At 37.8% G+C, this 27,641-nt stretch overlaps 1 protein-coding gene across 1 annotated transcript in view; it reads right to left on the reverse strand.

The window, feature by feature from the left end:
• The window catches only part of ABCA12 (ATP-binding cassette, sub-family A (ABC1), member 12), a 227,578-nt gene that overhangs the window by 133,118 nt on the left and 66,819 nt on the right, over positions 1 to 27,641 (reverse strand). Inside the window, exons 3-6 of the mRNA XM_011967889.1 lie at positions 15,968 to 16,121; positions 6,439 to 6,530; positions 4,357 to 4,454; positions 1,546 to 1,731 (exon numbers count right to left, since the gene is read on the reverse strand). Of these exons, the coding sequence (XP_011823279.1) occupies positions 1,546 to 1,731; positions 4,357 to 4,454; positions 6,439 to 6,530; positions 15,968 to 16,121 (530 nt within the window). The remainder of the gene's footprint in view (positions 1 to 1,545; positions 1,732 to 4,356; positions 4,455 to 6,438; positions 6,531 to 15,967; positions 16,122 to 27,641) is intronic.

Raw genomic sequence — 27,641 nt, forward strand, 5'->3', positions numbered from 1 at the left:
TCAATATCACTGATCATTAGAGAAATGCAAATCAAAACCACAATGAAATGCCATCTCACACCAGTCAGAATGGCTATTAAAAAGTCAAAAAATAACAGATGCTGGTGAGGTTGCAGAGAAAGGAAACACTTAAACACTGTTACTGGGAGGATAAATTAGTTTCAACATTGTGGAAAACAGTGTGGTGATTCCTCAAAGACCTAAAAACATTCAATCCAGAAATCCCATTACTGGGTATATACCCAGCAGAATATAAACTATTCTACTATAAAGACATGCACACGTATGTTCACTGCAGCACTAGTCACACAATAACAAAGACATAGACTTGGCCAGGTGCAGTGGCTCACATCTGTAATCCCCGCACTTTGGGAGGCCGAGGCAGGTGGGTCACTTGAGGTCAGGAGTTCGAGACGAGCCTGGCCAACATGACAAAACCTTATCTCTACTAATAATACAAAAAAAAAAAAAATTAGCTGGACGTGGTGGCCTGGGCCTGTAGTCCCAGCTACGTGGGAGGCTGAGGCACGAGAATCACTTCAACCTGGGAGGCGGAGGTTTCAGTGAGCTGAGATAGCACCATTGCCCTCCAGCCTGGGTGACAGAGTGAAGCTGTGTCTCAGAAAAAACAAAAAGCAAAACAAAACGAAAACAAAGACATGGAATCAACCTCAATGCCCATCAGTGGCAGATTGGATAAAGAAAATGTGGTACGCATACACCACGGAATGCTATGCAACCATAACAAACAACAAGATGATGTCCTTTGCAGGAAAATGGATGGAGCTGGAGGCCATTATCCTTAGCAAACTATGCAGGAACAGAAAACAAAATACTGCGTTTTCTCACTTATAAGTGGGAGCTACATGACGAGAACACATGGACACAAAGAGGGGAACAACAGACACTAGGACTTACTTGAGGGTGAAGAGTGTGATGAGGGTGAGGATCAGAAAAAAATAACTACTGAGTACTACTAGGCTTAGTACCTGGGTGACAAAATAATCTAGACAACAAACCACTGTGACATGAGTTTACTTATATAACAAACCTGCAATATGTGCCCCTGAACCTAAATAAAAGTTTTTGAAAATTCACAATTAAAGAAAAACTAGCTTTTCAAACTAGGTTTGAAGCCAGTGAGAAAAATAAAAAGATTTTACCCATTATTCTAAATTCTGACAGTTATATGACTGTGATAATTTAGTTATTAAACTTGTATCACAGCCTGAGTAATCTCACCTAAAGGTCTCAGAGAAAACAATCAAACTTCATTTACTGTAGAGCAAAGCCATATTTTATTTAAAAGGTGTGTCCACATTAACCATAATGTAATATTTTTGGTTTAGCATTGAAATCATTTCAACCTTTCACATTAAATATGTAATACTACTTAAGATTAAACTTTGTGTGCAGATGTCTATGCGAGGAAAGCATCCCTAAGGTAAACAAACATCCCAGTCAGCATTTCCCAGTCTACATGGGCTATAGAATTGCTCTTTAATTCATGTTGAGTCACTTTGTACATCAAAGATCTACACTCACCTGGGAGAACTGTTTGTTTAGTTCTTGGAGAGAAGACTCTAAAAGGGTCATGTTAGAAAGGCAAAATTTGTTAAAAATATTTCTTCCTAGAAAGGTCCAAGAGAAGGCATCATCCACAATGTATACTGGATAGCTATCACACAGTTCTTTTCGTATATCTTCTGAAGTTGAATTTTGCTTTAACAGCTAAAAGCATGTGTGAAAAGAGTAAAATATGAATGTTAATAATTGTAGATGTTCAAATATTCTAGTCTTCAAGGAATCTAAGCGTTCTTCAAAATAGCCATTTTAAGGTCCTCCATTATAGCAGCTATTAAAATAACACTTGTAGAGTGAATGTATGAATGTGGTAAATTCTTGTCATTGTTATTATTTAAATGATTTATATATGATTTATTTGACTGAACTCATTTCTTGTCTCTGACTAGAAAACCTCAGTATACAGAGTCTTTGCTTATAAAAATCTTCATGCATAAAAATCTTATTCATTTTTTCTGGACATTGAGCAGCGGTGTCCTAACTCAGGTGTCCTAACTCTTCATGACACTCATGGGAAACTGGTTGTGATCTTTGGAAGACTTCCAACAGAAGGAGCTTCGAGGTCTATTCCTAGGATGAACAGTGTTTATTCACAGAGGTGTACAAATATAGATTGCTTCATTTGCAAAGCAATTCTTCCATCTAAGTCTTATATATAGAAAGAAAAAGGAAAACATATATGAAAATATATAATAGCAGGCATAACTACTAAAAGTAGTCACTGGAAATCATTTTCATAATGGAATCATCATAATCTCCCTATATATTCATAATTTAGGCCAGTCATGATGTAGCAGTATTTTACCAATAATATTGATCATATTTACCATTATTAAGTTATTTAGATATTTACAGAGCTAATGATAGTTTGTTGTCAGACTTAAGGGGTCCATCTTAATAATTAATTCTTATTACTCCATGAGGTGAGGCCAATTTCATCCTCCTCTTAAGTGTATATTACAAAATATACATGCTACCTTCTAGTGACTCAAATTCTACAAGTAATGGAACAAGACAGAATCTATTTATCTAGGATGTACTATAAGTGTTAGGCCTTCTAGTCATTCATCCATATCTCTCTTCTAACAGTCCACATAAACTCACCCCAAAATGATTTCTCTACTCATTCTTGCAAGTGTTGCAGAAAGCAGTAAAGAGAAAGAAAGAGGAATCAGAGAGATTGCTGACACAGGCATCAATATATCATCCTAATTTTTACATCTCTTCCCTGCTCCAACTACTCTAAAAATATGTATCCATACATAGAAATTTCATTTTTGGCTTATCTCCCCTGGATATATAGCTCTGTGCTGCCTCACAAAATTCTGAAATTTTATTCCATATGAGAAAGAGAACTTGAGAGTTTCAATACGATAAAGTAGCATTTTGGAGAATAGCATTGCTCTTCTAGATATTAAAGAATTTATCTGATCCAATGCAAGACTGTCTACTTCTAGGAACCAATATGGAAGAATTAGAATGGAATAGAATAACGTTCTCTAATTTATACACTGTACTTGATTGGGGGAAGCTTTAGACTGGAATTAACTGGGCATATTGAGAGACTTCTATGCCAGACAAAAAACATTAGAAACCTCAAATATTACGTAAACTAGACTTTCAATGTCTATTTTGGACAGATTGAAAAGTCCTCTATTTTGGCCAGCATGGGCAGAGTTGATGAGTGTGATGCCATTTCCTGGAGTCCACTTTTGTGCTGGCCTTTGACTCATTTATATAACTCAGTTTATTGAGATGCTTCAGTTGTACAGAGTGTTAATTTAAGTATAACTAACGAAGACATATTCAGTAGCAGTGGTTATGGTTATCGGAATGTTAATAAACTTTAAAGACATGTCTCATGATCAGATGAAAGAAATGGTTGCTATACAACACATAGATATATTATTAAAAATGCTTGTGTGTGTGTGTGTAGATGACATGGGGAAGGAGAAAAGAAAGGTGAGTGGGAGAGAGAGAGAGAGAATAGTATCTCTAATGCCAAATGTTGAAAATGATGTCTTTTCATTTCTAAAGAGCGCATAAAACAAGACTTAAATACCTATGGGACCAGTCAAATAACTTAAATATATGAATCTGGCCAGATGAAAGACAATAAGGAGAAGTGGGGATTGTAGTCACAAAAAGCACGTGTTCTGCTTAAAGGCATGCACATTCAATGTCTTAAAATCTCCATACACACACTCACACACACATTTAGCTCAGAGGCTGCCAGTTCACACCTCTCATAGAAATTATGTTCATTATCTTGCAATCTGGGAAATCTTGAAGTGGATGGTCTCTAGGACACAGAGAAATCCATAGGTAAACTCTCTAAAATATGCTAAGAAAAAGGATTTTCCTACTTCAGGGCAATATTTTCCTTAGCTCTAATTTTTCCCAAAACTTGATTAGTATGGATGAGGCAGCAAATTCAAAGAGCATTATAACTTCATTTGGTCTTTTTTTCTTTCCTGTTTCAGAAAATTAAAACATCACATATAATGCCACCCTAATTTCTTATTAAATGAAAACTTTAAGTTCAATTAAGGGACTTAACAGGGAAGTAAATAAATACTCGAGATCTTAAAGAATTCAGAAGGTCTTACAATTAAGCTGTGTATTGAAGAGTTCCTAAGAAAAGAAGTTGCCTAAGATACTACTCTAAATAGGAAAGGTGCTCCAAACATCTTGCTATTTGAGAGATCCTTCTATTAACCTAAAAGGCCTATGTTGAATCACTCTACTCATTACAAAACTGAATCAAGTTACCTTTTCCAAGCCAAGAATTCGTGCGAGCACTTGACTGCCATTGAAAGTATATGTTCCAGGACTTTCCAAATCAGAACTTGGACTGGGAAATACTGTGGCTGTAATCAAAGAAGGAACAGATTGGCATTCCAAACACACACAAATGCACAGGACTGCATGAGAATCCATAAACATCATTTGTGACCTCATATACCCTACAGCAAGGATGTGCTCAAATGTGCCTCTTCCATGAACATTTTATACTGGAAAAATGGCAAATTCCATGAGTTTTTCTTTTCATATAAAATTGCGATGGCTTTGGTCTGTTCTTATTTTTTTTCCAATCATTTAGATGTCATTTACTTTCATTCCAGTCTGTGACATTAAACTTCATCACCAATATTATTGCCCAATAAACCGAATCATTTCTGTGCAGGCCTGGAGGATTTGAGGTACCTACACTAGCTCCACAGATCCATCATATCCAACATCTGTTCAAAGGATCTGCCAATGCACATCTGGCGATAATGGTCTTTTCTTTTAATTATCCAATTGGGACACTGAAATCTGCTTAGAATAATAAATTCCTTTCTCCAAGTGGTTTCTGAATAATATTTTAGATCAAATAAATGGGATAAAGCAATTAGCCTGGACTACAGTATACTCTAATTAAGTAATTCCCAATGCATCTTCATCTAGTATTGTTTATTTATGATGTAGCAGAGTTTTCTGGGTTTGGAGCATTAGCTAGAAGACTACATTCGTATCTATAACATGGATGTTCATTAAGCCAGTATATTGACTTTTATAAATTTAATACAGAAGTCTGTTGTCATCCTCAGAGCAAAGAATCTTAGTATTCAATGGTACCAGTGACTCATCATCAGTAGGGCCTAGGCTTTATTTTAGTGCCCATGGGACTGAAGAATTTGCCATCTGATTCCTTTAGACTATGGAATGTATTTGTGAGATAACTGGTCAGAGTGAGAAACATAATCTGTGGCTACCAAGCAAAGCAAAACTTACTAGACCATAACATTATAACCTTATTTCTATGGTGCTTTAACCTACTCAGCCAAACACCCATAGATCATTCATAATAGAACATTAACTCCTCAAAACCATTCACCACCATGTTCCTACTATATAAACACGGGACTTTTTTTTTTTTTTTACTTGCTCCATCAACTTGCATTGGAATGTTATTTAATATCATAAAGTCTTAAATATCCCATGACCTTTTTAAAGAAACTCCCTTTTTATCCAGAGCACCAGTCATATTTCAACATACAGGAATCTTGTTTTGTTCACTAATATATCCCCAGCCCCTAAGACAGTGGCTGCTTAGTATTAGGGACTTAATAAATATTTGTCAGATGAATGTGAGCCAGTCGTGCTGTTTAAAGCATTTATTTTTTTAACATGTGGCTTCTAATCAGTGTTTCTCAAGTCCACTTGGAATTGAATCAGTTGTGCCTAAGGCTCAGGAATGCAGCTTTTGAGGGAGTAACTCAGGAAGATTCTCTGCACGTGTAATTTGAGAGCCACTGGCCCAGATGTGAAGCAAGTCCACAGTCACACTGAAGACTGTGATACTGAGCATTAAGTGTGAGGAAGAAGTGTACAGCTGGAAGACTACTGGCCTGCAAGTCCTTCTGATGCCAGCTCTGCTGTATGGCTATAGACACAGCGCCTAACTTTGCTGAGCCTCATATTTTTCATCTGTAAAATGGAAAATCTAGACAAACCTCTGAGATTGTTTCCAATAATTTTTATTAATGGGCTTTCTAACCCATCCCCGCATCATCTCATTGCAGACAATGAAAGAGTCTAGAGTCAGTTCTGGGAAATGGTGCAATTCTCAACATGTAGGCTTCTGCTCCTGTAGGGTATTTCAGTAAGAACTTAATTTCTAGTTATTCTCGACACCTTTGCGTAGTTGCACTGCCATACTCAGGCAACCATGAGGAACATTTAGATCTCTCAGGGATATTCTAAGCATTCCATCTTTGTCTGAAAAGTTTAAAGTATAAACCTTTCAAAGATTAGACCTTTACTGTTCCATAAGGCTTGTTCTAAACTCTACAGAAGAAAATAGCTTACCTAGTGATGCATGCCTTCTTTCTGGAACTTGGGTGCTCTGGAATGATAAATTGCTGTCCTTATCCAGGTTGGATGACTTTCTCAGAATCTCACTAGAGAAGAAAAAGCGAGAACTCTATAACTTCTCCCACATTAATTTTAGTTAGTTACAGCAATGTATTATGTGGCAGATTCCAGGGCTGTCTGAGGACTTTCAAATATTTAATATAGTTTCCAGGATTTTAATGGAAGAATTCACCTAACCACACACCAATGAATATATAAGGTCTCTTACGAAGTATATTTTTATTCAGAGAAAATGGCCTAGATGATGTTTAAAATAGTTATTTTTACTTTAATCTTGTAGAAAGGGCATTTAAAAAGACATTAGAGATAAATACTTAAAATATGTATGATATATATTTTTCTTTTAAAAAATTGATAAGTCCCAAATAAATGAGAATCCAAGAGTGCTTTGGGGACTGAAAGAAAGGTCTGCTTATTTGTCAACATTAAAAGAAAAATAAGTTTTCTATGCTAAATTATAGATGGCCTTTTAAAGATTTTCAACACAGATGTAAGGAAGAAGAAAAAGGTCAAATATTTATTGAATACCCAGTATGTGCCAGGAATTATGGTTGATGTCATCACAGATGGCACCAGGTATAAAAAGAATAACATTAAAATAAATTTTTCATTTCATTGAATGTGTCAAGGCAGTAATAATTACATTATGGTGCCAGGAATCCCTGTACAACATGATCACACTAGGTTTTGGAAGAAAACATTGCTGGGCCTTCCCACAATTAGTAACCCCCTCTTTTCTAAAAATTCACTTTTTGCTTAGTTTATTATTAAAATGGAGATGATCACATTTTCTTGAAAACTGGATGTATCAAAAAGCGTGTGCCTAAAATAAGTATGTATGTTTCAAAAATAAAATCAGTCTAAATGCCAGGATGCAAATAATTTTTAGAATTCCAAAAAGTTGGTGAATTTTATGGAGTTATTTATAAAAACCTTGAGGTACATAACAATGGCTATAAAAAGATAATGGAAAAGCAAGAAATTCTGCTTACTACCGTGGTTCAATTTGACTTCTGTTTTAGAAAGAAGATCTGAATCCTGGTTCCAGGGTACTTTGTGATTTATAATTGGAAAAAGAAAAAGAAGTGATATTTGTTTTCATTCCCTAGTGTTTTTCCAATATTCTCCATAAAATGTACTTTTCGCTCCAAAAGTTCCGCATTCTTAATATATATTTGAATTATTCATGACCCTGACTGTATGCCCCTAAATCTTTTTACATTCCTTATGCTGACTATGTGGATGGGAAAACTGTTCAGGTAAAAAATAAGAACTGACCTGAACATTTTCCCTTTTCTCAAAAAGAAGTTTTAGAAAGTTTGAGAAAGTCGAGTTTACTTTTCTTTTTCTCAACCTTTTTTTAGTTTGGCTTGAAATCCTACGAGGACTATTGAATATCAACACATTTTGAAAACAAAAGCAAAAACTGCCTTCATAAAAATTTTAAGGACTAGGGACAGCAACAAAAATGAAAGGGAGGATGACAAAGATCAAAATGAGCAATGAAAGAGCAAGAGAAAATAGACTGAATAATGAATGGTGGTGAGGAAGTGGGAAAAAAAAAGAAAGAAGAGGCAATAGGAAACTGAGAAAGTGTGCTCTTGGAGAAGCAAAAGCTGCATCTGCCCCACAGAGGACGCTTCACTCATCTTCCCACATTCAGATAAGAAACCTAAAATTACTCCCACAAATAGCATTTAAACACCATGGAAAGACAAACTCATTCCCTTCCCAGCAAGCAGCTGGCTCTGCAGCTCTGAGCTTGCTCACCAGTAAAATGACTGCTCCTAGACAAGGACCCACAGCAGCTCCCATTCTAACAGCGCTTTTCTCTCACCAGGAAGTGCCCAGTATGACGTGGTTGCCCACATCCTTTTATATAGCCTTAATGTGTCCTTTATTTTTTGGAAGTGAGAGTTGGATATCACTTGTGCTTTGCTGTTCCCCTTCCTGAAAATGTTCTCCAGCTTCATTTTGCATTGACAAGGTGCGGTGTGACAGCATGTGTCTATTCCCATTACACATCAAAACTGTTTTCTTTAAACTCTTAAAATTGAAACCACAAAATAAATGTACAACTGTGTATGTGCGTAAAAAGATGAATTAATGCTGTCAGTTGAAACACAGCTTACTTCCCCCCCAAACAAAGGCAATTAACTCTATTAACTTCCTATTAACCTACTTAAAGAGGGCAAGAAAGTAGCTGGTCTTACTGAGTTAATGGCATTCCCTAAAGTTTCTAATGAGCAGGATCATGCTTATAGACAAAGCATTACATGCTTCTTAGAACAGTGGTTGAGAAATAGCACCCTTCCCGTTATTTCACACAAGCACTTGGTGCACACTTATGTCATATCTATCTGCACCTATTCCCACCACTTTTTCTATTTCCGCTGTGACATCTTTGGGAAAAACTGCCATGTCTTATTTATCTTTATATTCCCGATATCTAACATAGTATAGGACCATAAGATCTGATGGCTGATTAAATAAAAAGAGACCATATTGTTGGAGTATGGCAGAAAGTACTTTAGAGTTAGAAGATATCTTTGGAATTTCAGCTCTCTCTTTCTAAAAGATTCCAGCTATTGTCTCCTTCATCAGCAAATTAGCAATGATAACACCTACCTTGCAAGGTTGTTGTATGACATGAGGTGTGTGTACCAAGAGTCTCTCTTGGCCCTGTCATCATAGGTACTCATCAATATTAGCTCTTGGTCAGAGTACCCATAAAAGATGTTGCAAAGATGCAACCTTCACCATCAGTATGGAACTGGAGGCCCATACTTTAGATGTAATCCCTTCAGAATCCTAGAAACTTCAAAAGCTCCGGATGCCAAATGGATGTACCCCATTATTTTATAGATCTGGAACCTATAAGTATTGACTAGTGATATGGAATGAGGCACAGGCCCTCACCCAGAGTTGTATAACCCCTTCCTCATTTTATGGATTTATGTAACTTCTTTATCTATTTATGAGATAAATATTCCACCAGTAGTGTGTACCAATTTCCCCCTTTTTAGACTGTAAGGTTCTTAAGAAAAGCCTACAGTGTACTGTGTTGGCAGATAGTAGGATGTTTGGCACATGACAAGCACTGGATACTTGATAATGAAGAACGTTACTTGGAACAACTTACCACTAAAGCATCTTTTTTTAAATGGCTGTGGCCTGCTCTCCATTGTTGCATATCTGATTCTGCAAGGATTCTTAAGGAAGGAAACACCCAGCCATAGTCCCAAAGTTATCATCTTACATTGTACCTACCATATTCATTTAACTCACCGACATTGACTACGTTCTTATTTATGTAAAATAATGGGCAAGTAAAACAAGATTTTACAGGGATTATGGTACATTAATGAGAATAGCTAAGTAAGGACCAGCACAAAGGAGGACTGGAACACATGACAGGGCCCCTAAATCTGAGTTAGTACCATTTGTATTTCTTACAGAGCAAGATTCTTACTCACATCCTTAATGCAAGCCTCTTGCAACCAGAAAAATTTTTCCTTCAGCCTTCTAATAGCCCAGTAGTTCTCAAGTGTGGATAATTCCCCCTACCCCAGGGGACACTTGACAATGTCTGGAAACATATTTGAACTTGACAATATCTGGAAACATATTTGATTGTCACAACTGTGCGAGGAGTGTCACTGACATCTCGTGAGTAGAGGCTAGGGGTGATACTGAAACATCCTACAATGTACAATACAACAAAGAATTATCTGGTCCCAGTTATCAGTAGTTGAGAATCAAGGTTGAGAAACCCTGTACTAGACTATGACAGCTAATGGAATTATTGAACTCATCCCCATTTCCAGTCTCCATGACCACATCAAATCAGGAGAGATAAAAGTCCTACTCAGGAGCTCTAAATAGCTCCAAGGAAGTCTCAGAGACTCTGTCTCATACTGGATATCTCTGGGAAGTATATGAAAGTATTACACAAAACTTAGCTGTCCCCTGAATTGGGGACATAGGCCCATCTGATTCCAGAAAATTCAACCCTCTGGGTGAACCAACAAAACCTGAGTCAAATCACAAGTGGCCCATGGCATCAGTTTACTAACTTTTACTGGACCCAGTCACATGCACGGTACCATGGGCATGGCTCAGGGCCTCTCCTCTAAGATGGTGAAGATGTAGATTCTGCCTCAGTGACATTTGTAGGGCTCTATTTTGGAGTGGAACTCAATACGGGAAACATTTTGGATTTAAGAATTCCATCATTCTGAGGGGAAAAAAAAACTAAGCACTGAATAGATTTTACTTGTTCTCAGACATGTCTACCAATAGTTACTTTCAGGAAATGTCACATTTATATATATATCATCTTAATGGTAAAATGCATGTACTTCTACTGGGTGTTTTTTTCCTATGAGTAGGAAACATCAGTACCTGTGTAAGTGGTACTGTGTGCCATGGCATAATCTATAAGAGGAATTCCTCTCAGGAAAGGGACATATGGTAAATCCTGGGAAGAAAATTCTGACATTCTTTTTTGTCTCTAAGGGTTAGTTAAATTTACATATGTATTTTTTCTCATTTCCCCAGATTCAGAATTACATGGGTATGTAGTGGCACCTGGAAACATACGAGATTTGCTGTAAGTCTAGTTCTGATTCCACTTCCAGATGGCATTTATCACTAACTTTTAACTGCAAATAAGGACTAAGGACACTGTAGTGGTTTGAGGCCTCCTCAGTGATTTGACGCAGTTGTCCTTCCTGGATATCCCAAACAGAAGTCACCCACAGGAAAATTTTAATTGTTTTAATTATTCATATTTCATCCTGACTCTCATTCCCTAAGGATCATCCATACTTCAGCTATGGATATCTGTCCACATTCAAAACATATGTCTCTCATAGGTGGCCCAGTTTTAATCCAACAATCTGTGTCAGTTAAAACATTAAGATTTAGAAATGTCTTAATATGTTACTATGTCCTAGGGTTTTCTACATTCTTAGGAAAAACTTTGGAGTTAGTTATAGTATATAGTGAGTAGAGGCCAACTAATACATTCCCAAAATTTGTTGGGCTATTATTATGGGCAGATTAGGGGGTATCCTACATGTGCCAGCAACACACAGAATATTGGGAGAAGGAGATAACACCACTGTATCTCTCAGATGACACTGCGCAGATTATGTTCTACCTAACCACGAAACAAGCAGACTAATTTGGCAACACTGCAAGGAAATGTGTAATCTCTCCATCACAGTAGCAAAGCTATCGGCCTATTCCTGTAAGACAACTATGCAAGTGACTCTATTTTTCCCTTTCACTGAATTCTGGCATTCTTTCTCCATGACCTATCTCAAATATACATTCTGCTATTCTGGTAACCACCACCCCGTCTGTTCTCCACGACCACACTCTTAAAAGCCTCTGAAAGAACTCTCCTGGCATCTGCCCACCCACACCTATCTCCATTTCACTAAGATACTCTCCAGTAAGATCCATATTCCTCAGGCAGAAACAATGTGTTATGGTACCTGTGAAACTATTCACCATTTATTGTGTAATATTCTGGGCACAGTGAGACTTAAACAGACATTCATTACATTTACCATGTTATATAGCAGTTTACCTGTTATCTTGTCTCTACTTCTCTCTTTCCCACTTGAACTGTAAGTTTATATAGGGCAAGACATATGCCTCATTCATTTCTGTATCTGTAGTGACTTGCATAGCCTCCAGCATGCTGTATGAATTCAGTATGTTCTTATTGAATGAATGGTTGGGCTTACACAATAATTAAGACATTCTTCTACTTTGTTTTTGATAAATAAAATTTTAACCATTCTTTTTTTACTTTTATCAATTTTATTTCATAATTATCAATATCTCTGTTTAAATTACATGTAATTATGTTTTAATTCATGTATCTCTTTGTGGTTTTAACTATGTAATAACAAAAATGTAATACTAACACAAGCTAGAGGAAAGTTTTAAAACTCTTAAATTCTTTTTGCCTTTTCTTTTTATGCTGATTTTAGCTAAAATGGTTACCAAATGGTTATAAATTAATCTAAAATTAATACAAGAGACCTCTACATCCTTTCTCATCTATATAACCAAATGAAGGCAAACATCTATTTTACTTCCAGTTATCTTACACTCCTAATAATATCTTTTGGTTAGTTTCTAAGCTCATCCATGTTTTTCAATATTAAACCAAAGTTTGGCACTTTAAGATTTGACCTGACTAAACTCTGATTAAATATTTTTTCAAGTTCTGCAGGAGCCATACAATAGGAGCAGAGGTACGAATTTAGAAGCCGCAGGTCACGAACGAGTGTCAACAGAAATAGGGAGCAAATCCACAGAGGCAATTGCCCCCAGGATCTGCAGGAAAGCTGAATCCCTTCTCCAAATAATGACCCTGTACGCTCTGGGGAACGATCTTTGCCATTCGCCAACTGTGTGAGCAATGGCACATGGCCAGGGTCTCCCACGGTGCTGATAGATTCTGAGAGGCAGTGTAAGGAGGAAAGAAAAGGGTAAGATCTGTGATATTGGATCATCTGTTGTGCAAATGAGCAAGAAAACTGTAAATGTAATTGTTTCTTTTTTCAGACAGCTAGTTAGAGTCAATGCTGAGTACAGTGTTGGATTTTTTTAAAACATCTCATCCTGAAGCTAATGCTTAGAGAAGTATGAATTTAATAACAGAAGGCTGGTGCCAGACGCAAAATCACATCAAAACACTTGGCGACTGGCCAACAAGTAGTGACTGCAGTGTGATCACGCCTTTCAGAAGAGCATTCTATTAAAAGAAACATGGCAGGCCTCTTTTGATGAGACCAAAGGTGGCATTTTTTCCCCTCACTTACAGAACAGAAAAGGAAGACGGTTTTGATTCCTAATGAGGCTACGCTGGTGAATCTTCCTTCACTAAAGGGAAGCAATTTTAGTGGAATTGTTTATCTGGTAAAATATATGCCAGTTTCATTGCACAGCTATATAAAACATAAAAGTTAATAGCATGATGGGAAATATCATTAATGCAATTTTATTATTGTACATAATTTTCTAAATTAAACTCCAATTACTTAGTAGTTTAGAGAAAATAGTGAATATACAGCAATATACAACTTGAGCTAGACAAACTACCTGGAGATTAGACTAAAACTAAGTAAAGCAGACATGATCAGCCATCTAGAGAATAATCAACAGATGATAAAATAAACGTGGACTTTAATCCTCCTTCCAAAACCAACTCAGTGTCTCATCTCATGCAACCCCATGAGTTTGGTTCTCTATAAAATTAGATAGACAAATACTTCTTTAGAGGGAACTGTAGCTGTCTACTTCTTAGATACTATTAATTATGTCGCTTATAGTTCTTTGTAAAATGGTAATCCAGTTTGTAAATGATGGATATTAATTTTTCTCAAAGTTCCTCTAATGCCTGGTTCACACAATGTCCATCTCAAGTAAACCTCTTTGTGAAGATTTACCTGATTACCTCAGCTGAAAGCTCTCTTTCTGCTTTAAGTATAGAGGGTGCCTTCCTTCAGCTTCCCTCTGGCACTCTTCATTGTACTATCTCCTATTATTGTTACTGATTTAATGTTTTCCCTCCCCTGCTAGAACATCAGCATATATTATTCCTAATTCATCACTCACTTAGTGACAAGCATAGAGACCATCAACACTGGAACAAGAAGGAATGCCATTTTTCTTTGCATCCCACCTTTGAACTGATTATACAAGAGGGAATAGACCCTAGCTGGCTGTGGTCTTCTTATAGAATTAATTACACACTGGTGCTCATTGAGGTCATACTTGCATATGCCTAGAACTGTGCTGTTCTCATAGACAATGTGTCATGTCATGTCATTTCCCGGCTAAAAACTTTCGGATGGTTTCTCCTTATACTAAACACACAATGCGAATCCCCTTACCTTTTCTTTCATGATCGGTTCTACATGCTCTGGTCTCTGAGGTTCCTTTTCTACATATCCCAATCCCTTTCCTCATCCCTTGCTGTGTTGCAACCATGTTAGCTGACATTTTGCTCATCTAAATGGTTGGGTTTGTCCCCACCTCAGGATCATTTGCTGTTTCTCTGCATGCAACACTCTCTTCCAGCTATTCATATGCTGCTGCTGGTTTTTCTTTGTCCTTGTTGGTCTCTACCAAAATGTCACTTCTATCAGAGACCTTCTTTTGACACTCTATTAAATCCCTACTTTACAATTTCTACCTGTTAACCTACTTTATTTTCTCACTAGCACACTCATTATTATTAATTATGCTATTTATTTATTTGATCATGCTGTTGCTTTCTCTTCCTTTAGAATGCAAGTAACAAAAGGATAGAGAAATTGTTTTATTCACCTCTGTATCCCAGTGCCTAGAATGGTGCCTGGCACATAGAAGCCTCTCAGTCTATTAATCTATTTTTTAAATAGATTAATGAATGAACGAATGGACATCAGATCAAGCCTAATTACTGAAACAACAAAATCAGTGTGAATCAGCAACCCAACAATTAGGGGTTCCAAGTTGTGTCTCATGACAATTCTTAACATGTTTATATTTTTTGCTAAACGGGTTGCAGTTGCGCTCTTAAAGTATCACCTATATTATTTGATGACCAAAATCATGAGAATGGTATTAAAAGAGAAATTGTGCTACATGCTAAGGAATTTAGTATTAAAGTTTGGCAACTAAATATCTACGATTATAGATAAATATAATATTTTCTTGAGAGACACTCAAAAAATATCTCTAACAGAGAATTAGTTCTTGGTTGATTCAAGATTATAATATTGTTTTCAGTTCTGAAGACAGATAGGCTTCTGGGAGTCTCTTTAGGTTTAGAATCCCAGGAAGGGAAAATTGAGGTTGTAAAGTCAGGTTGTTAATGGTTTAGATTCCCTATTCATTCTTCAACTGCTCCTTACACCCTACAGTAGAACACGCAATAACCTCATTTAAAGGTTGTCATTCAATTACGTATACTTTTAACTTTATTACTTTGAATTTCAGCACCCTTAATTTCTTTTTTTGCACTTCCTGGGTTTTATTGTATCTGAAAGTATCATACAGGGTAGTACCAGTACGTCATTCTTCCAGGATGATGGCCCTGACACTTATCCTACACTTATGACATCTTATGCTTGTGATGAGTCTCAGGCAATGTGTCACTGATAATTTAAGGTTGGATAGAGAATCTTTGAGGGATGTAAAGGAGGACTACCTTAGTCACCCATCTTATAAAGCAAATTTGAGACAGTCACCCAAAGTAGATTGTACTCAATCTCACATAAACACAGTTATTCCAGTTTGTACCTACTTCGTTATTTCATATTTAGATCATCACATTTATAGACATAGAAAACAAACTTGTGTATCTAAGCTTGCATGGCTTCCTGGCTTATCTCATAAGGAAACAAGGTTTGAGCTCTCAGAGTAATTGAACACACTTGAGAGGTGCCCCCACCTGTCTTTAAATAGTGCAGCATCAATCCCTTTCCTACGAAGCAGGTCCTGTGGCCCATAGGGGGTGTCTTTGCATTTAGAGTCTGTGTCACATAGTAGGGTCTGCAGGAACGGGAAGAATCCAGTACTAGGAAGGTTTCGAGGTGCGAGGTAACCTAAAATTTAACAAGAAAAAAAGCAGTCATTACATCACGATGGCACATTTGCCTGGGAAACAACATAAATGCAGCAACTCCACTTTGTGAAGTTACCTCCTGGATTACCACTATCCAGGTCCCCCAGCCGAGCCCCAACTCCGCAACTAACATTCACCACTAAGTAGGAGCAGTCCTGGAGGGTGTTACGCTTAACTTCCCTTTTCTAGATTTACTAATATGTATAAAAACACTTAAAAACGCCTGGTTACCCCATGAATTCCCTTCCTGGGATTTATTCTAAGGAAATATTTATGAGTAGTTGCAAGAATATTTGCCAGAATGTTTTAAAAATAAATCACAGTGTATCCACATGATAAAACACAATGCAGCCAATACAAATGTTGTCAATTAATACAAAAAGTATTTATAACACACTGTTAGTTTAAAAGAACAGATCAGAAAACAGTATGAACAGAAGAGTCCTAATCTTTTAAAATACACACACACACACACACACACACACGTGTACTAAAAAATCCAAAAGATTGTATCACCATTTGATTCATGGCTTTTTTCCTGGGTAGTGTATTTCATTTTATTTTCTTCCTTTTGACTGTATATTAACTATGTTTTATCACAATTTACATGTCTTCTTTTGTGATCAAAGTAGGTATAAATGCAGCCATTCTTCCAAAAACCAGGAGCTATTTTTGGTCTCTTTAAAATTTAACATTTTAATTATCCTATATACACAACTTCTTTTTCCGATTTAAAAACCAATAGTGAATGGTATGAATGAAAATGCAAATTTTCTCCAAAATTAAAGTCATACAAAACAGTAATTTTAATAGTAAGGGGTTTTGTAAACTTTAACATTTGCTTTATAAAATATGATGATGGCATACACATGAGTCTTGACAATAGGCAAGCTGGGAAATACACATCTTTTCACAATTAGGTTTGCTATGGAAACACTAGATTTCTTCCTTTGGGGGACTGCACAGACAATGAACTTTCAAAAAAGGCAAGTTTAGGAAAATTAAGGCTAAAAAGCAAAACTTTAATCTCCTCATGAATGTGTTAAAGAAAAAAAAAAAGAGTGCCAGTACAGGTCTGTTTTCATTTTAAAGAGAAAGGAGAAAAGTGGGGAAAAAAGAGAGAGAGAGAGAAAGAGAATGGTAAGAGCAACATGGCCATGCATTAATCTACCAGTAGAAAGAATAAATAGGTATTTGATTCCAGTAACTTAAATACAGGTCTGTATAAAGAAAGAGCTGGGGGAAAAAAATAAAGAGGGGAAAATATGAAACCTGGCCAGAAGAAAAGCAAAGAGGGAAAAAGAGAGATTGGATAATGCTATACTGTTGACCTTAAAGATGGTAGAAAAAGCTGAAAGTCAAGGAATGTGGGGAGCCTCTAGAACTTCTAACCAGAACAATCTAGAAGACAGCTTTTCCTATAGAGGGTCCAGAAGGAATGCAGCCCCACCGACACCTTGGATTTTAGCTTGCTGAGACCAAATTCTGGACTTCTGACCTCCAGAACTGTAAAATAATAAGTTTGTGTTGTTTTAAGACACTCGTTTTGGTGTAATTTATCACAGTAACTATAGAAAAAATAGTTTAGAAATTAATGCCAGTATGAATGAAAGATTCGAAAACTCAGAAGAAATTGGAGAGAACTGAAGCCCGTCAAACTATTCACCACTTCCTTCCATGTGGACCCTCTTTGACACCAGAGAGATTGGTGCCTTTCCTAATGTTAAACCTAAGTGAAAATCACAGTGAACCAATAATGATTGCCCACCAATGTTTTCATCATATGCAATTCCCTGAATAAAATAGAGAGTAGCTGCTACACTGCCTGTTAGCTTTTCATGTCATCCCTCTGCAACAAAATTTTACCACAGTGAACTACATATGGCAAGACCTTTAAAAGTCTGCAGTGGAGGTTCACCGTGCATGGTAATCCACTCTGTCACACAGATCTCCGCTGTAGCCTCTCACTCAGGGTGTCGGACTGCAAATGAGCTTATTCCTACTCTCTTTCAAATACATGCAGTGGCTGATTTGAATGGAAGATAGATGGAAGGGCAACAGAAAGAGATGACCAGATGACCCCTCTGCTCTATGCCACTTATCAGCGTGATGGTGTGGCTGAGTCAGGCAGTACTGAAAAAATGAGACACTCAAGAAAAGCCATATTGTAATACAAAGAGAGGGAAAGAAGGAAAAAGATGTCATGGAAAGAGCTTTCAGTGACATCCAAATTATCTTTCCTGGCATTCATTACAAATTGCAAATGATTTGAGAGGAATTTGAAGGAATTTAACCCACCACATTCTTTGGTATGATATCTACAGAGGACAAAACCTAATTTATAGGAAAATTCATCACAGAGTTTCTTTAAAAATAAACTCCCATGGTGTTGAAAGTACAGACAGTCTATTCTTTGCACAGTTTTTTGATAATGGATATTTAACGTGTTACATGGGATCGTGCAAATGAGGAATTGATTTCAGGCATGCACAAGTTTCAGTTAACAGAGTGCCATGTAGAACATGGATGGCTTGCACTATTTATTTTACCATAATCTTTTAATCAAGGCCTATACCCTCATCAATGTAAGGGTGCCTGTTGCAACAACAATGACAACAGTGATTTCTTAAGTATCTACTGTATCCCATGTACTGTGCTAGGCATGTAACATTTACTTATGTTATTCATCCTTCCTTGACATCTACAATATACTTTCTCATATACATCAACTTTTCATAAATTCTGGAAATCCTCTAGGAGTAATATCTGAATTAAATAGAATTAAATTTCCTGTAGCTTTCTTGTAAAAAATATTTTTTCCATTCTCTTCCCATCTCAGTTATGTATACAAATAAAAAGAGCAATGGTGGAATCAAAACGTTACACATTTTAAAGAGCTGCTAATTTTAACTTGAGCCCATTCTATCCTTGAAGGTGTTTCTGGTACTTTCAGGTCCTGAAATTACATTCCCTTAAGTTCCCCAGTGCTAGGATAAAGAAAAAAGAGAAGCTTCTTTCTTTCACAAAACTTCCATGCAGCAAGCATAGGAATTGCAAAATTAAGGCTAATAATTGAATGTCTACGTTTCCAGCCAAAGCACAAATTTAAGGACACAAGTAAAGGAAGATCATGACTGTGCAAACCATGGCAGCCCCATACAGGTAAAAAAAAAAAAAAAAAACCTCAGGCAGGGTTTTGAGATAGAGTTTGTTTAAGCAGGATAAAGTCCTTGGTACCATGATTCCCAAAAGTCTCACCCCAGAATAACATTCATGCCCATCTCCAGGAGAAAAGCTATTGAAGAATTTGCCAGTTTCATAGGGTCAAATTCAGAAGATGTCAGCATCATCTGGGAGTAGGGTGAGGTATGTGTTGGTTGGCAAAATCCTAAGCTGGTTATGGCTTAGCTTCTCAGGGGCTCCAGGCAAAGGCAGTGAGCAGCCAGCCACCCATGGGTGGGGAGAGGTCATTCTCACTGAATGGATACAGTCTACCTCATTGACACTGTCCAGTCATAACATTGACACAGTCCACGTTATTTCAAGGAGTTGAATCAAACCAAACTATAAACAATTTTGGGAACAAACCACCAATGAACTCAGCTTTAAAGCAAATCAGATTCATTTTTCATTGCTGTAAGAATGAAACTAGAATTATAAAAACAGTTCTAAGAATTTTTTTAAATGTATGCTTTGTAAACAATTGTGATATCAATGGATACATGTAATGTTTACCTCAAAGGGAGATCAATTTTGATTTTCCTTTTCCTTTCCTCACAGAAGACTCTATTCCAAACACTGTTAGTGTGACAGAACGTAAAGATTAGCGTGATGGTTCTCCAGCTTTGATCCTTGGACCAACAACATCAGTGTCACCTGGGAACTTACTAGAAATAAAAATTTCAGATCCCACCCCAGATCTCCTTAATCAGAAACTCTGGGGGTGGGGTCCATCAATCTGTGTTTTAATAAGCTCTCTAGGTAATTCTGATGGACAGTGAAGTTTGGGAACCACTGGGTTAGACTGCAAATCTTTCCATGAGAATCAGTAAATTTTAAGCTTGTGGGCCATGCTGTCTCCATCACAATTACTGAATTTTGCAATTATAGTGTGAAAGCAGCCATAGACAATGGGTGCCTCAATGAGCCTGGTTGTATTCCAATAAAACTTACAAAAACAGGCAATAGGCTGGAATTGGCCCTCGGGCTGTAGTTTGCTGACTCCTGGGAGGATAGGCTTTCTTACAGGCATCTCCCTCCTTCTCCTGCCTTGTTCACTTCCTGTTTTCACTTTCTCCCCCATCCGTCTTTTCCTCTTCCCTCATTGCATCTAATCGACTTAATTCTTTTTCCTCTATTTCTTAATGTTTTCTTCTTTCGTTTTCACTCACTACTTCCTCTTTTCATTCAATTTCCAACTCCTGTTTTCCCTTTTCCTCCTGCTGCTGCCTTTCCTCCCTCCTCCCCTCTCTGTATTCATTGATGCAGCCAGGAATGCAATTGTCTCTCAATATCTTCCTTTACTTTGTCTTTTTCACCACCATAGAAGAATTTTGACTCACTTCCATAATAAATTCAGGAGCACAATGCTCATTGGCACTGTCTAGAGAAGTACTATTTTCTATTTATTTTATTATTGCAGAAAGTTATGTCACAGTCTTTTCAGGAATGAAGCTACTTCCATTTGAAATCATTAGGCTCTGGAAATAGTCTGTAGGCTGCCTTGGTGACATTTGTACATATTATAGGAATGGTGGAATCGGAGACTTTCCACTGTTTCATTCTGTTTTTCTCAAAACAGGTCAGAAGACAACCTAGTTGGTATTTTTATATTTCCAGGTGAAAGGCATTTAGTCTTTACCCCAGTGAAGAATAGAATGATACATTTTGGAAGGAAAATTCTGACTTAAAAAAAATATGGAGTTACTCGTTTGAGAGCATTACATTTTTCTCAGTTTTTTTGGATACAGGGTCACAGGGGCAGAATAAGTGTTAGGTCTTCTGATCATACAAATAATGTCTCCTTGTCAAGCACCACAACAGGGATTTAACACCATAACAAGAGTACAGAATAAGACAAGCATATCCTAAACATCACCTGCAAACAATCAAATACCTAAATGTGAATTTTAAAAATATAGGAAAGGAAATGAATCTTAGACGTATATTTGTGATAATTTATTAAAGTTTTTTTAATCTTCTTATAGTTTTCAAGCACATTTTGTTCTCAGTTACATTTGAAAAGACGATTTAAATTGTAAATAATATAAACTTGGCCTTTCAAAGTAGTTCAAAACATTGTATCAGGAGCCTGTAGATCTGTTCCTATTCTTCACATGCACCTTTCATTTGAAGGATGCGTCTACTTACTGAGGGGAGGTGTCCTGTCCACCATCCACCTTCAGATAAAATCAAATACACCAGCTCTTCCTGATTCTGGTCCCTCGGAATGAGGGCTTCTACACCTATGTGGCCTACAGTGACTTCAGCCTAGGGCTAAAAACCAATATGACTTCGAACCTGCAAATAGAGACTCTAACCTAGTAAAACTGAATCTTTTTAAGAGACTGGATAAAAAAAATAAGCTATTTAAAAGAAAGAACAAACCTTACATAGTTTTTAGCACAATGCTTCACACATTGTAAACAATTATTAAATATGTGAATAAATGCATGGCTGTAAGAACCCCTGGGGGAGTCCCAGGAAGACTGCATGACTCAATACTCTAACCTGATACACATCTTTATGTTTATTGTTTGTAGGACAAAGGTTCAAATTGTATCCCAATGTTATAGTAAGTTCAATGGATAATATTGCATTATCTTCACATGCCTTGTAAAACAGATTTAATTGATTAATAAAATCAATAATATTTATTGTTGTAGGCCCTTTAGGTGTTGGTTTTTCTGAAAATCTAATTAATATACATTGATATCCATAAATGTCAACCTCTGGATTTATTATCCACAAACTGAATCCGTTCACCATCTATTCAATAATATTTACTGAGCAGGTATTGTGTACTTGGCACCAAGAAAGGTGTTAAGTAGGGTTCATCCTTCTATTTTTTAAAAAATTGTTCATCTTAACAGTTGAAAAATATTACTCTGGGTTATGATGGAAAGAGAGAAAAAGAGAGTATGTGAATCTGGTTTATAAGGTCATCCCAGTTTTATTAAGTAAAATGCATATAGAAATCATTTGTTTTCCAAACTGCCAGAAGTATTGTGTGCTAAAAAGTGTGTATTTGAAAACAAACAAAAAACATTCGTTAAAAAAGAAACCTTCAGCTGGGAGCAGGGGCTCACACCTATACTGTCGCACCATGGGCTGCCAAGACGGATGGATTGCTTAAGCCCAGCAGTTCAAGACAAAGCCTGGGCAACGTAGCAAAACCCTGTTTCTACAAAAAATGCACACTCAAAAAGAACCCACAAACTGTCTCGGCATGGTGGTATATGCCTGCAGTCTCACCTACTCCAGAGGCTGAGATAGGAGGATCACTTGAGCTCAGGAGTTCAAGGCTGCAGTGAGCCGTGATTGTATCACAACACTCCAGCCTGGGCAACAGAGTGAGATCCTATCTCAAATAAAATAAAATAAAAATAAATAAAATAAAATAAATAAAATATAAACCTTCAAGGTTTTGAAGGAATTTAACATACATCTTTTCATACAAGCTCCATGACAATTCTGTAAGATAGGCAGGGTGAGTGTTCATGCCCATTTTGTAGATAACCTCAGAGAAATCAAGCAATTTGGTCAAAGTCCAAATAAATAATCAATAATACATAAACATAAATAATAAAATGCCAGAGATGGATCTAGAACGATATGCTAGATGACAGTAATGAAAACAACATGTTCAGCTAAGCTTCAGAATCTTGGAGGAGGAAACAGACTGAGGATTTGAAAAACAGATATACTTCTAGTTTTGCTGTTGAATCAGTGAATCACCAGGGGGTAAATTAACCTAGGACTCTATTTCCACATGTCCCAAATTGAAGATAATGGATCTTGCCATCTCACAGGGCACAGGGAAGATCAATTAGGCAATGCTTGTGTAAGGTACTATGAGCATTGAAGACACAAGGCCCCATGGAACCATGAGTTACCATTGCTCATCGGGCTCCTCTTGCATCATTGGTCTTATTTTCCACTTGCTGACTATGGCTTCTCTGCTCGAACTGGTCTCCCAGCTTGTGCCTTGAGCCAGTGAATGGTTTGGAGTGTTGCACGATGTACTTCTCTTCCTAGTAATTCATAATATGTACCTGTATCAACCAGTGTAGTGTTTAAATTACTGTGTGCTCAGTGGGTGTGGTGCCATGATACATTTTCCCTCCTTCTCCCCAGGCAAGTCTTGCTTCATAGCACAGATTCTTTTCCAAGTTCAAATCCATTGGCAAAAAGGTAGACTGTAGGTGGCAAAGAGGGCTGAGGCAAGACGCCTAATCCTGAAAGCAGTGATTAAGGAGGTCCTGTACTCAAAAGGTTGGCACCTGAATATGCTCAATGGCTACAGCCACAAAAAAACAAGAAAAAACCCTTGGGTCATTTGGGTGGGTGTCCTACAACGTCAGGATCTTTCCCACATCCCCTGCATCCCTCATAGCTGCTGCTAAGTACCACAGCCAGACAGATTTTGAAAGGTTCAAAAAGTGTCCCAGTGTCCCTATGGACACTTTTTGTATCTTGAGACTCTGGCTATGAAACTATAGGCAAGAGGCATTGGGGAAAGATCTCTGCCTTCTTTATATCTTTGGATTATTGCTATTATTATTTTTTAAGGGAAGCGGAGTTCTTAGAAGGCAGTCTGGACTCGGGACCTTGCTGTCTCTTTGGATGTTATCTCTTTGACTCTTAAGTGTACACCTGAATTGATGGTCAGCCCAGAAGACTCCATAATCCCACCTTCCTCCATGTCCAGATCAAAATGTAGCTCCTTCTCTTCTGAATATTAAAGAGACCCCGCTGGGTGACGGGTTCCAAAGATCATGGCCTGGTCTATTTAAATTTTAGACAAAATGTTTTGATTCAAGGCTGGGAGATATAACAGTAACAAATACATGACAGATAATAAACTCCGCTGTGGACTGAATCTGGGGGAAGTTTAAAAATAAAAATCTCACTCATACTTTCAAAACATTTCCGCTTAACAAGGAACGTTGAGTTCTTCACCAGGCACAGTGGCTCATGCCTATAATCCTAGCACTTTGGGAGGCCAAGGCGGGCGGATCATGAGGTCAGGAGCTTGAAACCAGCCTGGCCAACATGGTGAAACCCCGTCTCTACTAAAAATACAAAAATTAGCTGGGCATAGTGGGGTGCACCTGTAATCCCAGCTACCTGGGAAGCTGAGGCAGGAGAATTGCTTGAACCCGAGAGGTGGAGGTTGCGGTGAGCTGAGATCGCGCCATTGCACTCCAGCCTGGGCGACAGAGCGAGACTCGGTCTCAAAGAAAGAAACAAAGAAGGAAGGAAGGAAGGAAGGAAGGAAGGAAAAAGAAAAGAAAAGAAACAAGGAATGTTGAGTTCTATGGCTCGTCTGGGGTGAGTAGGGTTTATTAGTCTTTTTAGCATTTTGCTAAAACTGGCATTTTGCTTTTCTGAAACTTGTCTTTTAGTAGCAAAGATTCACAATGGCATTTTAAAAAATCTCCCTGCTATGGCCTTTTGCAAATAGAATCCTGGCAACTATTTTTCCCCTCTAAATATAAATTAAAGTTTTTTAAAATAGACCCCTAGAATCTCATTTCCTTGTAGGACATTCTCCCTCTAAAATTTAGCCTCCTAATTCTCCTTAGATGAGGCTAACCAGGAAAATGGTTTTTAGCCTCTGGGCAGGTCTGAATTAAGCTGGGTACGCATACACTGGTGCTGATTGGTCATATCAGAAAGGCCTGGTGCTGGTGGGTTAAGAGCCACTATGCTGAGCTCCATCAGTTGCAGCCCCTCCCCTGAGATAGTCTCCCTTTCCACAGATCCAGCAACACCACTTAGCACCCAGGAAAGGAGGGGTACCCTGGAGGAATGGTTCACTGGGGGAGTGGTACTTCCTGCAGCACCACTGCATCTGTTCTGATTGAGGAGGGAGGTGCTGTGCTGATACTTAACTGTGTTGCACTAGGCATCTAGGAGTTAACTCACAGAGCCTGCACTGAGAGAACGAGTTGAGGATTTAATTCCTCTCCTGTTACTGTGATCTCCAATGTGATGCTGGGGTTTGGAGGAGTAGAGTGGGGAAGCATCAGGGATTTCTCTAAACCAGACTCTGGAGCCAAATGAGTTTAGGAAACTAAACTCTATCTCCCCTTCTGGGAAAGCCAGAATATATTTGCATATTAAAGATTCTGAAAAGTTTTTCAGTAAAAAACCTGAATAACTTTGGTTAATTCCAGATTTCCACGATCTGATTACAGAACATGTTTTCCTTTCCTTCTTTAAATTTTTCTTCCTGTTTTTTAGGGTAGCATTGGATAATATGCTGGGAATGAATATTCCATGGGGCACACTTTGGAAAACAGAGCCTTAATCGATGATCTCACATATTCCCAGATGAAAAGAGGCCTGGAATTGAAAAGTTGTTGTTTTTTCCCCCCTCAGGAAGAAACTTCTTACGTAAGAAAATATTTTGGTTTCGAGTCTTGATGTTCTAAAAGTTATTTGTAAACTGTCACCTTACTAATGTGGCTTTCAGATGGTAATTCAGCAAGCACCTTAGTGTTTGTGCATTACTATTTGTTGGAGTCCCTCAGTACAACCTATCTCAGACATTGCCTGGAGAAGGGAATTTCATTCTAGAAGGATTTGAGGAGGCTTATTACAGTACACACTCTATAATGTGGAAAAATAATGAGGGACTCAGAATGAGAGCAACCAAGGATAGGAAAAAATAAAGCCAATACAATAATATGGGCCAGAGGTCTCTGTGTTGATAGAGGTTGGCCACAAATTTGGATCTGGGTGTCCTAAGCAACTCAAGGAAATACAGAAATGTGATCATTTACCCATTTCACAGTTTCCATAAAATAAAATAAAAATAAATAGGCCAGGTGTGGGGGCTCACGCCTGTAATCCCAACACTTTGGGAGTCTGAGATGAGCGGATTATGAGATCAGGAGATCGAAATCATCTTGGTCAACATGGTAAAACCCCATATCTACTAAAAATACAAAAATTAGCTGGGTGTGGTGGCACGCGCCTGTAGTCGCAGCTACTCAGGAGGCTGAGGCAGGAGAATCACTTGAACCCAAGAGGCAGGGGTTGCAGTCAACCAAGATCATGCCACTATACTCCAGCCTGGACGACAGGGCGAGACCCCATCTCAAAAAATGAAAATAAAAATAAATAAATAAATATGTACTGGGATAGATACAACTTTTACTATACAGAGAGAAATCATACTTGTTAGGGACTATGGGCTTCACTTTAGTGAGTCAAATGTGAGAGTGTATTATTAAATGTGAGAGGGGCTATTCTGTTAGAAAAAGTTAATTTAACACCAACCACTGACAATTCCCTTAACCCAGCAGATTTCCTAACAGGGGATTTAAATCTTAATTACCATACAAAGGTCTGACCAGACCTAGGAGGAACTCCCTTCAGCACAGGACTATACATGGTTCCTCCCAGGTGACTGAGGAAAAAACCACAATGGATATTCAGTAATTGATAGGGAGACTCTTGTGGAAGCAGAGTTAGAAAAATTGCCTAATAATTGGTCTGCTCAAACACAGGAACTGTTTGCACTCAGCCGAGCCTTAAAGTACTTACAAAATCAAAAAGACGATCTCAATCCTGACTCAAAAGGTTACCTACACCCTCTCTGAAACAAATTTGCATAAGAACTATTTATGGGAATGCATCTTGATGGGGCAGCTGGGTTGTTATGAAATACTCAAGAACCCAGTCCAGCTCTAGGACTCACCCCTGAGCAAAAAAGCAATGTTGGGCGTGCTGGTAAAGGACCACTAGAATCCAGCAGCCCGGACCCCTTTCTTTGTGGTCAAGAAAGGCAGGAAAAGGGGTGCAAGACTGCTACATTGGTGAGCATAACTAATCCAAAAAGCAGAGGTCCATGAGTAGTTACACAGCCTGGAAAGGAATAAGCATTAGGACCATAGAGGACACTCTAGGGCTAATGCTCATCAGCAAATGACTAGGGGTGCTGACCCTAATATGTATTCTAGAGAATTGGGACCAAATTAACCCTCCGACGCTAAGAAAGAAATGACTTATATTCTTCTGCAGTACCGCCTGGCATATCCTCTTCAAGGCAGAGAAACCTGGCCTCCTAAGAGAAGTATAAATTATAACACCATCTTACAGTAGATCCCTTTTGTAGAAAAGAAGGCAAATGGAGTGAAGTGCCATATGTACAAACTTTCTTCTCATTAAGAGACAATTTTCAATTATGCAAAAAGTGTGATTTATGCCCTACAGGAAGCCTCCAGAATCTACCTCCCTACCCCAGCATGCCCCCGACTCCTTCCCCAAC

The sequence above is a fragment of the Mandrillus leucophaeus genome, unplaced genomic scaffold (genome assembly GCF_000951045.1).
Source record: "Mandrillus leucophaeus isolate KB7577 unplaced genomic scaffold, Mleu.le_1.0 Scaffold815, whole genome shotgun sequence".
NCBI lineage: Eukaryota > Metazoa > Chordata > Mammalia > Primates > Cercopithecidae > Mandrillus > Mandrillus leucophaeus.